General features: G+C 35.2%; 1 protein-coding gene across 3 annotated transcripts in view; it reads right to left on the minus strand.

Moving 5' to 3' along the window:
• The window catches only part of SON (SON DNA binding protein), a 31,239-nt gene that overhangs the window by 1,317 nt on the left and 17,416 nt on the right, over nucleotides 1-12,506 (minus strand). For 2 of the 3 annotated variants that reach the window (XM_005674676.3, XM_005674677.3), the window contains exons 7-11: nucleotides 7,658-7,768; nucleotides 6,520-6,636; nucleotides 2,322-2,469; nucleotides 491-562; nucleotides 276-391 (exon numbers count right to left, since the gene is read on the minus strand). In XM_005674676.3, coding sequence (XP_005674733.2) covers nucleotides 276-391; nucleotides 491-562; nucleotides 2,322-2,469; nucleotides 6,520-6,636; nucleotides 7,658-7,768 — 564 coding nt within the window. Of the gene's footprint in view, nucleotides 1-275; nucleotides 392-490; nucleotides 563-2,321; nucleotides 2,470-3,092; nucleotides 3,173-6,519; nucleotides 6,637-7,657; nucleotides 7,769-12,506 lie in introns of all 3 variants that reach the window. The other variant, XR_001295570.2, reaches the window with a different exon arrangement.

Here is a 12,506-nt window from a genome sequence, read left to right on the forward strand (position 1 = left end):
GGGACTGCAAATTTAAGAGCAGGTCTCCAAATTGAAGGAAAACCACTTAATTCCCCATGTTCCACTAGAAAAGGTCAACAAAACTGTTCACCAGATTGTGCCCACATCTTTCCCTCCAATACTGACAAAACAGGGAAGCATACTTAATGTTTAAACCTCCGCCGCTCTACCCACACATATGCACACTCCAGCCCACAAACATTAACCCTGTGACCACAGAATGCTGATCCCTCACCCTCTAACATTATCAAATGAACGCAAAAATTCATATTTACCCTAAAGAGAAAATGTTTGCGATGATCAGGGCCACTATCATGGACCAAGAGAAATTCAGGTGGTTGCCACCTTCTCTTATTACAGATTTCCATCAAGGCAGATACAGGATGCTTGCCTGCAGAGAGAAAAATAATTAATTATCTCCATGCCTGTGGCAACAAATTATGAATTCAAGGGGAGGGTGGGACAAGAAGAAATTCAAAATCGTACTCACCTGATAGATCTTTCATTGCAGCAGAGAAGTTTCCGGACCTCTTTTGTGCTCTTTCTCCTACTGCAACAAGACCTTTTAAACAAAAGAAAAAAAAAAATCAATGATCACTGAATACATTTCCAGATTTAAAATTATAATATGGCAAAACAACTACTCCCTCTATAAGAATCTTAATCCATGCCCTCAAATAAAATATTCAACAGACACTCACTACTCTTGATTTCTATATAAACCTGTTTTGACATTTCTATACATATATCCAAACTTCATTTATCTTGTTGGAAACTGTATAAAAATATTCAGAAAAACAATATGTGAACACATATATAAATTGCCATAATTAACAACCACTCTGCTGCTAAGTCACTTCAGTCGTGTCCGACTCTGTGCAACCCCATAGACAGCAGCCCACCAGGCTCCCCCGTCTTTGAAAACTAGTGGCCAAAAAAAAAAAAAGTGGCTATTTGCAAATGACTTCTAGAGGTTTCTCATCCGTTAGAAAATGGTGCTCAGTTTAAGTATGCTCCCCCAAATTCAAGGATTTTAGGCCAAAACAAAATGGGAAAAGTGAAAACAGCTCTCTCCCATTTCTTTTTCCAGCAAACTAGCCCTTTCTGACTTCAAATGTGAGATGTACTCAAGAGACACCAGCCTCGGCCTCCCTTTCCAAAAGGGGCTTAGCTATATTACTATCTAAAATCAATGCTTTCCATTTAAGCTAGGGAGAATTCTTCAAAAATTCTGCCACTATGCTTTCCCAAAACTAGGCCATGCTGCACAATTCTGAAGGATATTCCCTAGAATTATGCAATGTACCCACAGATGCTTTCTACCAATAAACTACCCTCTGTGAATAAAGAATCTATTCAACTTGTATAAAAGCAGTACAATGTCAGTGTGACATTCAATTTCTCTCTCTAATGTTTGCACTAGTACTACATTACAGAATTGTGTTATGTCTAGCCTATTTTTGAGTAACAATATAATAAATTCACTCCAATATGGAACAAAATGGCACCATAGTTATCATCTGGATGACAATGTAGAGATTCTGATACAAAACATTTTTATTTCTATTTTCTTTTTCACAAAACACTTTTTAAAATATATAATTTGTTAGAGCGAGTTGTTTCATTAGCATGACAATTTAACTGCATTAAATAACCTCAAACTATCTGATCACGAAGATAAGAAAAATAAATTTCAGTTTTATACTTTCCCGAATTTTAAAAAATCCTGTTTAAACTAAATCTCATTTAGCTGGCAGCCCCGTATGATTCTACAGTGGACATTATTATTTCAAGTATAAAAACGCAGTGTTAAAGAGGTAGCACTTGTCAGCAGTTGGTCTATTCTCCAGCCTCAACACTCAATTACTGAGTTTGATAAAAAGGGACATGCAAAAGGGTTTACAAAGTGAAGACTAAACAGAACTCTAACAGGAAATGAGAATATGCAGAATAAAAATCTTAGAAATAATAAATTCTAGAAACAGAATAAATCCTTGAAGCATATGTTCCCTGTCAAAAGGAAAAAAAATGGAAATCCTACTTTCTAAATATGAAATCTAATTAAAAACCTAATCATGGTATTACACATAACAAAGGCTGCCTTTTACCCTCAAATTAAGTGTCTCCACCTGTTACGTGTACAAAGCTTTCAAAATGGGTTAAACATTTTATTCCTAACTCTGTACTATACGAAGTGCCCCCAGTTCAGGATCACTAACATCAGAAGAATTTATGAATTTATAATAGTAATGAAACCCTAAATGTTTAAAGAGGTATAATAAACATTCTACAAAAAAAAAAAAAAAAAAAAAGAATCTTACCTTTTCGATCTGTCTTAAAATCAACTAGGATAGGTTCCTTATTTCCTTCTTTGTTTTTTCCTAATCCTTCTCCTTCTTTCCAGCCCATTTTTCTCATCAAAACGGCTCCCATCCCTCCAGTTACTGGGGCTGCTCTTAAGAACTGATCCTATCCAAAGAGAGAAAGGTAAAAGATCCCCAGTTTATAGTTAGAATCTGACTACAGACTCAGTGTAACTTTGTAAAGAAAGCAAGCTTACTTTACTTCTAGATCTCTTATAGCAATGAAATGCTTCTATACTTATAGACATACTGTAGTGTGTATGTTCTAATTATTTTCACATAAACATAACAGTATTTTAAAAGTCAAATAAGTCAATGACAGTTTTAAAACAGTGGCCCTTGTGCCCCCCTCCAAAAAAAAAAAAATAGAACACTCCTGTTTTCGTCCACTATTTAGGTTCACTGGTATCTCTTCTTAGCTTGCAAAATAAAAAGAAGGCAATGTTAAAACAGTCAATAATATTAATTGTCCCAGGTGTACCTAGTTAATGAATAAAGCCCAGCAATCATTTAGAAATAGTTTGAACACTGAAGAAGCATACTGTTATCATCCAAAGCTTTTTTCCCCCATTCTACCATAAGTATAAATATTACACTTAGAAAATCCCTATGAAGCAAAAAGATAGCACATACAATACCCTGTAATTAAACCAAACTGAATTTGAACTCTTTTAAAAACCTAGCTTGATGTTAAAAGACTTTTAAAAAACTCCTTAAATGTTTACATACCTAGGCCTCGGTAGCAGCAGTGTTGTGAATAGTAGGGCTGGCACTGACCGGGGCAAGAAGACAGCTACAAGGATTTGGCCCTGAAACAAGTTTCCATACAGAGGGGTGAAAGTTCACAGGTTATTCTGTGAACAATCATCTCTCTTGTATCCAACCCACTGAACCATAATTTCCATCAAAGCAGCAAACCACTTAATGTCATAAGATGCACAACACTATATACATTAGCATGGTCAACAGTCAATTGTTTCCACACATTAAGAAATAAGTGATGCCTCTTTTTAAAGGGCATCCATGTATTATGTAACAAATGACTGAATTCTACTATGGATCTTTATGGTCATGTTTTAAACATTTAAAATATAATCTCCAAATCATGTCTTGTTTCCCCTTGTTATTAAGTATTTTACATTTACATTCTCTAGCAAATGTAAGCAAAAGTCATTTAACTTATCAATAGAGGGAGTCAAAAATTTTGGTAGCTCTCGACACAGTGTAATCACTTCCTCCACTGGTAAGTTACTACTCAATTTTTAATTTTGGTTTTACACAGTAGTAAACTATATCCTTTCTCCCCACCCCCCCAGCTATTTAATTATAAGCTGGGGAGAAAACATGCCAATGGTATGACATGCCAATGGTATGTGACTAGACATTAAGTTCAACAAGGTGCTCTGATGGAAGGAGGCAGCTGTGGAGGTAAAAACATAGCCCTGGTTCAGTTCCTTATGTGGTGCAGGCCATGCAGTGTTGATGTAGAGAGAGAAAAGTTAGCTGATGCTTGGGTACCAACTGCCTTGTTTCTACACACCTAGAATGACTTTTACTTACTTTCAGGTTCATCCGCCCCTCTTTTCCAGGAAACACTCCTAAAAAAAAGGGCAACTGTGCAGAGTATAACACAACTCCCCAAATAACGTAGGTTTCCAATTTTTTTTCCGTTCTCTATTATCTTCAAATGTTTCTTTACACCAGGGTGTATACACAGTTCAACAAAAAGCTAATTAATCTAATAAGACTACAATAGTAAACAATATTCATCAGGTCATGTCCAAATCATTTCAGAAAATAAAGGTTCTTTCAAATCAATAACCATTCGAATTTTTTCTTACTACTAATAAAACTCGTTCCTTTTCATCTAAGAGTATACTGCAGCAAATGAAAAAAGAATATAGAGAATGCTGGCATTCCCTGTAGTCCTTAACATTAAGAGGGTGTTGCCCTACAGCAAGGCAATGAACACCGTATGAATAAACATTTGAAAAAGTTTTCTAAATGAAACAACGAGTTTGTGATATTTGACCACGAAGATGAATATTATAGTTGCCTAATGACCTTTGTCCATGTTTTTGCTCATTTTTCTGAGTAAAATGTTCCTGCCTTAATTGATATTAGCAGCATGTATCTTTCAGCAACACACAAATTGGAAGTTCCTGAAAGCACTTTCTGTAATTATTCGAAAATTTGGTGTGATAAATGAACACATCTTTATCTTGGTAACTTATCAAATATGATCTACATCTACATCATTTAAAATCTGCCAACTGTCTACAAGGACTAGCAATCGAAAAAGGAAAGTTTATAAGGAACCCAATTTAATCATTGTAAACGTCTTTAACAATATATATGTATCAGAACTTCCATGTACAAATGAAGACTAGCACTTTGCAATGGAATCACATTCTTAAGTTTCTACCTAGTAATGTACATGACTATTTAATTATTATGTGCCTAAACACCCATAAAAGCTTCAAGTCTAACTTTCTGAAATATGGAGTAGTCAGCTTCACCATTAGATAGTATTAAATTAAAATAAATTTATGTACATTTATAATTATTTCCAATGAAATGAAAGCCATTTTTCAAGCACTACACGAATCACTTTCATATTTTAAATACTGTAATTAATCCAAAATTAATTTTTCTAATTTTCATCTTTTTTTCCAACACCAACCCCTAGTAAACTACATTCACTTTTTAACCAATCTGACTATGTAATCACAGTATATCATACTTATTAGTGCAACTATTCTGCTGCTCCAAAAACGGGGGCAGGCAAAGTAAGGGTATGCTTTATATTAATTTGTTAATAAGATCACCAGAGATAATGCTATCAAAATTGAAAAAAGAAATGTTATGAGATTAAAAGGTCCAAAGCAACCAAAAATCTGATTTTTCAGAAAAAATCAGCTCATTCACTGGCACTCAGCAGTTTTCTATTACCCATGACATTACATCGATCACCACCCCGCGAGGCAGTTACGAAGGCACTTGGAAACTGAAATTCCAAGTAATTACTTGCCACGATCACAACAGGAGTCAGGAGTACAGCGCCATTAAGAAACCTTCCCAATCCGTTAGACCAGGCAGCCTCCCTGTTTCAGCACTGCTATGCTGCCAGTACTCCTGAAACAAAGTTCCCCATCACCCATCCAACCAAGCCACATCCCTTCGCCAGAACCCGATTCTTCAGAAAGCCCTTGGTAACCACCTAAGACTCCCCCAACAATGAGGCAGCCGTAGGTGGAGTTCACATGTCTCACTGCAGGAATCTGAAACCAGGAGCACCTACATCTTCACAGCACGAGGCGTCCGTCCTCTCCCTTCCATTTACGTCTTACATATCCTGTTTTTTCACGGAATCAGTAGTTCTCAAACTGAACCTGTGGATCACCAGAGGCCACCAGGGCCTAAATGGTGGTCCACAGATAAGTCTTCTCCACCCCCATCCCAGCCAATTTCGCCACCCTTCAGCACCGCCCTCCCCACACTTCGGCCATCCTCCCCCATCCTTCTAGTCCCCTGGCAAGACCACCACATGCAGTGCTGACGGGGGGGAGGGGCTCCCAACCACTTGTAACCAAAAGCTGATAACCACATGGACCTGGGGCTGGAGGTCACAACAGGAGTGAGGACTAGGGGCCAAGGGCGCTTACAGGAGGGACGGGCACTAAGGAAGGGGGAAAGAAGGGCAAAGGAATAAAGGAACGGAAAACCAACTGGCAGAAGGTTCTTGGGGGCAGTGATTCACCAAAAATGAACCTGTAATAAAGTATCCCATGATGAGAAAAAAATCTGAGAACCACTGCTTTGAAATCATAAGATCAGTTGTCCAACAGGAACTGTAGAATATTCTGAACAGCCGCTGAGATACACTGTTAGCATTCAAAACACAGTTTAAAAACCACCCTGACAAAACCCAGGAGCAGGATATAAACTGAGTGGCTCTTGAGCCGAATTTACACATTAGCCATTGTCTCAGGGATCAATCCATCTTCATTGTCCATCCTGGAGTATATACACATAGCACATTTACTCATGAACTTTAGTTAAATTCACTGGCTTCTTTGTACATTTCTAATAAAACATTTTCTTAAAATTTTTAACTTTGTACATGGACACTTTTGTATGTGCATATGTTGTGTACCTTTTTAATCCAGGCTTGGGCACCAGTATTGGCCAACTGTTCTTGTGTCAAAACCTGTACTCCTGTACTTCCTGTGAACTGGCCAGGAATAGAGTTCAGCTGAGCCCAGGCATCAATCTGAAGAAAAAAGGCCTCAATTAAGTAAAATTACTTCTCTAGTTAAAATGCCACTGGTATTAATTCTCTAAATGAAATGGTTTATTTGGTTCCCACAAAGACTAAATAACAAACTTAAATATTTAACTTTAAAAAATATATATACTGAATTTACTGTATCTTTAAAACTGTTTTCTTAAACATTCCAAAGCAGTTCAGTAACCATTCAGTGGATCCCATTAATAATAACAAATTTAAAATATATATCAACTGAAAAGCATGGCTGTGATACTTATTCTTCAAAATATCACACAGATACATGAAAATATACAGAAAATTGTTCACATGGTAAAGGATCCTTACCCTCCGTACGTATCTCATAAATGCATAATAAACGTTGATAGTCTCAATTTTTAATTACTTTCTCTGAAGTGTTATAAATCAAGAATCAATTCAAGATACATGCTTAAACCATAAAATAGGAAACTGGTCACTCAAAGACTGTGATGGTTAAAGAATTAGTTGTCGTTCATTCAAAGCATATTTACTAAACACCTGGAACTGTCAGGCAGTGTTTTCTATTTGTCTGAACATGTACTTACTGTCCCATATATTTGCCATAGAAAGAGAATGTATGGAGCAGCTGTCCACTGTTAAAAACACAGACTGGATTCAGACTGTCTAGTTCAGATCCCAGTTCCCCTACTAATGTTGTGGCCTTGGGCCTCATTTAGCCACTCTTTCTAAATGCAAATGCAAATGTCTCACAAGACTATTATGGGCACTTAGCTACTATTTTTATATATTTGATTACAAACTCTATGAGGGCAGGTAATTTTTTCTATTTCTATTCTCTCAAATAATTCCTGCCCCATAGTACACGACATTTACAGAATAATCAAGCCCCAAATCACTTTCACTTAAAGCTTGCTAGAAAAATGATTTTCAAAGACCTACATGTCAACAGCATGCCACAGAGTTTACTTATATCACAACCCTCTAGTTAGTGAAATATCATTTAGACATTAAAACCACTACATACCCGTTCCTGAGCACGATTTAACATGCTCATAGCTTCAAGGTCAAATGCATTCTCGCTGAGTCTTTTCTGAGCAAGTGCCCGTTCACTCATTGCTGTAGAGATGTCCACAGGCTAAGAAAGAAAACATAGATAATTATCTCAAATAACCAAAGACTCCCTAAATTATGAAAAATGCTCACATCTTTAGTTGCTTCATGTCAAAAACCAAAGTTTTATATAAAATTCTGTATATACAAATATATTAAAAAATATATATATATATATATATATATATATAAAATTTTGTAAAGCAGGGAGAAGACTCTAAAAGGTAAAATAACCTTGGAAGATAGATGCGGATTGTTTAAGGTAAGTTACAAAGTATCAGGCAGATGAACTCAATCCAACTGCTTTCTTATTTTCTACCACATCAAACTACAATCATAGAAAGTTTCATGAAGAACTTAAAAATCTCTCACCTTCCCTAGCGAAATAATCATTGGAGTTTTCATTTTATCCTGCTTCTCAGCATAGCCCTCAGAGGCAATAAGCAAGGTTCTTAAATAAACAAGGAGAAAACCACTGCCATGTCAAAGACCATTCCTTTACCGATGGCTGCACCTTTTCACCTACTTGTGGTGATTTGTTAAGTCTGATACAAAGAACTCAGCTTCTTCAAAGAATATATTCATTATGTATGGTTTTCCATTCATTAGTATGTGTACTGATGGTAGGAGTTAGACTGTCTGTGGGGTGCACAAGTGTCAGACTGGAGCACTTAAAGTATCTCTGAAATGCCTTAGGTCTGCCTCTTCAGTTCTCAGGTTCTACCTGTAAAAGCTGATGCTAAGCAGATGCAACTTAACTTTTTAAGAAGTTTCATAATATTCAGGAAAACTTCAAAGATTATCTTTAGACCAAATATTCTATTTACCAAATTTGTGAAAGGCTCAACCATAGAGGAAAAAAAAATCAAGTATTTGATGCTTTTTAGTTCTAACATTAAGAGCTCAAGATGATTTGTGTCAGCTCACCAATTCTTAATACTTTTCTTCTAACACTACTAAACCCAGTAATATTTTCTAGTATCTCATCCAAGAAAATTCATTTTTAGAGAATAGTTATCTGACATGGGAGGATTTTCCTGAATTCATATAAAAAGAATAACCAGTAGCAGCTGCATAGATGTGACAGATATAAGGAAGTCAGTTAAAGCAAGTTAACAGATAAGTTGTTTTAAAAAAGCCAAACTACGGCAACCTCTAATTTGACTGTATAATTTTGAAATACTTCTTTTAAAAGTAAGACCTATATAATTAAGAGTAAGTGACTATTAGAGAATAATTCTATCTCATGCGTAAGGATTGCCAATTTTCCTTTTTCCTATCTTCATTATTCTTAGTTACCTTGCTGAGTCACCTAGTATCATTCCTTTAGCAAAATTAAAATTTTCTTCCACAAGGTACCAAGAAGTACAGGTTTCTATATATCTGCTGTCCTTAAATGAAAGCAGAATTAAACTGAATTCATTCTGTAATCAGACTGCTCACAGATCTCATTAATAGAAGATCCTAACTTCTCTGTTAACTTAGTAAATTATCCACACTAACTGAAACATTTCTGGGCATATATAGATAAAGGCAGACTGAAACACTAAAACCACAGCATGTCCACTTTTCACTTCTATTACAACCGTGATCACCTGCTGTGACTTTTTAAGTGGGAATCCAGATTATTTTAGATCAGAATCACATTCTTTTTTGGCCTTAAATATTTCATAAACCTGTCAGGTAAGATGATGAAGTGATTTTTAGAGGCCCATTAAATATGTGTGAAATACTAGTCTTTAACTTTGCCAGAATTACTGTGGGTTTCATACTCGTCTACAAATCTAAGCATTAGGGTGTTTAGGTATAAATAATAGGTTTTTATTCTAAAAAGTTGAAATCCAGAGGAGATAATAGGGAAAATGTACCTACCCACCACCAAGCCAAGCTCTGATCCCCCAATTTCTAACTGTAAATTAGCCATAAAAATGTAGTTAGGATGGCTCTGAAAATTCCAACTTTTCTAAAATAAAATTACTTCTTCCCAACTGGAAAGCAAATTAACATACCTATCTGTGACTTCATCCTTCTGAAGACACTTTTTATCTTCATACTTTTTTCTCTTTTAACCTTGATTAAGCAAGCAGGTAACCTAAATACCTCATCATTTATCCTCAGGATGAAACTTCATTCAGATCTCAGTATTTTATGTTAAATTCACATCTCACTCTGAAAGGAACTTTTATTTAATATATCAACATTGAGATTTAATATAAATTTAGATAAAATTACAACTAGTTTTTTTCCTAAGGTAAATACAACTTCATGTATTCTTCAACAGCCTTACCAAGTGAGCTGTAAGTTCATGTCAAAACTTTATTAACAAATAGTAATTTGACTATTAACTTCATATTTGTACTTTTTAATGTAAAGAAACATACCCCAAATAGGATCAATCAGGATCATCTTAATCTCTTAAGAATCCTCAAGAGTTTATATCAAAAAGCATATATCCAAGCTGCCAGGATACCTCAGGATATGGAATAAAAAACCAACTATAATTCTCAAAACATTAATATTCAAAGATTAGACCAAGGTTCTGAATCAGTATTAAAAAACTCATAAAACATCACAGCTACCCTTTAGAACAGCACTGTCCAACAGAACTTTTACAGTGAAAGCTAATGAGCACTCGAAATGTGCCTAGTGCAATTAAAGAACTGATTTCTCAGTGGCTCAATGACTACTGTATTGGACTGCATAGGATTTGTGTTTATATAAAGCATATTAACTACTGGAGAAGGAAAATGGCAACCCATTGCTGTCTTCTTGCCTGCGAAGTTCCATGGACAGAAGAGCCTGGCAATGTGCAGTCGACTGGGTCGTTAAGAGTCATACACAACTATACCACCACTACCAGACTATAATACATAGCAGAATGAGTCTTAACTTAATGTTGCTCAAAAACAGTCAAGTGGTCAAGTGTGAAAGGTACCAAAATGATGCTAAAAGTTTTAGAATGCTAAAAAGTCAGGGACAGGGGGCAGGAATTATCTTAAACCCTGCAGAACACTATTATCAAGCTATCATCAACAAAGCAAATTTATTTTCACTAATACACAGTAGACCTTCTATGTAATGTGCAGTAATATTCTAGGCGTCATGATGGGGGGAAATGTTTTATTTCCTTCTCTCTAGGGCTTGTTCTAAAAGGTGAAATCCACATAAAAAGAGTATCCTGAATTATTATTCCAGTTCACACATCAATAAAAACCTGTTCAAGTTATTTCACTCCTCTACTTCAGCAACATTTCTGTAACCTAAAATGTTGTCAGGACTAATAGAACACTAATGTAACTGACACTGTAGTATGCATTTCACAACCTAAGTTATTAACTGTGCATCTTCATCTTATTTTAAAAATCCTTCTAAGTCAATTTTCCTTCCCCCTGTGTTAACCCAACTGTTTACAAAAATAAAACAATTATCTTAAATAATTCTTAAAAAGTCAGTAAAAGGCTATAAAAGAACTAATGAGAATTATTAAAAGGTGGTCATTCAGGTAAGGAAAAAATACTACCTGTAAAAGGCAAATTACTTTCTACACAAGAACTTGCTACTGCTGCTGCTGCAGGTATCTCCAATTAAATGATGATATAAAAGGAAACTTAAGAGAGTTAAAGAAAAAGCACCTAGCCTGCATCAAAACATGATTTAAAATATTTAGCAAAAATTAATAAAATACAAAGTAAATGACAACTATATAAACAAAAGCCACACTAAATACAGAATGCCTCAGGAGTTATATGGCTTGGTTTTAAAACCTGATTTATGAGTCTTTTTATTATTTCACATAAAATTCTCTAGTGCAGTTTTTAGTTTATTACATTTAAGTGAATTACAATAATTGGAGGATTAGGTAAACCATTAAGTGGTAAAGAAATTCCATGTTAATAACCTGGGAGAATCTAAAGAGAGAAGAATGAATAAAAAAGCTGTATATAATATTCTAGCACTGCCAAGACCTGTGTGTTTCATTTTCACTTAGAATTTTCATTTTACCACAAGAACTCAGTTTTCTTAAACCTCAAAACACAAGAGTTCCTAACCATAAGGGAATTTTAGCTCCAATGGGACATGAAGTAAGGAAACTTTACGCCAGAGACTACACTTATATCCTCTACCCAGTAAGGCTTTGCTATCTTTATTACCGAGAATTAATGCCCCCAAAGGACAAGTTTTAAAATGTTTTCCAACACTTTTGGTTTCATTGTTTATAAATAAAAATCCACACAAATATGATCAAGGTTCTGCAGTCACTCTTTACTGAGGATGATGCTGGTTGGCTTCTGGGTAGGAAGACGATGCTATGGCAGCACAGCCCACAGTGTGATGAGTTGGTATTTCCATAGGATATGGATTTATGTTGATCCATGCACGTCTATCCACTCTTACTTATTTCAAAGAGCACTCATGTGCACAACTGGTAGGATTAAGGATCATATAGCAAAGCTGAGATCAAATCTGTAATCTTTGCCTGATTATGTTTTATGCTCAAAACTAAAGAATCACAAATTCCAATTATATTTATTAAAATGAAAAAATAACAGGTAGAAAAATTCAAAGCACTATTCAATTAAAATATTGACCATTTAAAAAGAACTTTCCTTTTCTATATAAAATCTTTATTTCAACCCCTGACAGGGAATCAAGACTCAATGCTCCCATAAAATGTCACCAATAGTATTCTACAAAATCAGAATATAGAACATTAATCTTACTAATATATTTGTAAGATACAGCTAAATAACTATAACTGAACA

Source organism: Capra hircus, chromosome 1 (genome assembly GCF_001704415.2).
Source record: "Capra hircus breed San Clemente chromosome 1, ASM170441v1, whole genome shotgun sequence".
Taxonomy (NCBI): Eukaryota; Metazoa; Chordata; class Mammalia; order Artiodactyla; family Bovidae; genus Capra; species Capra hircus.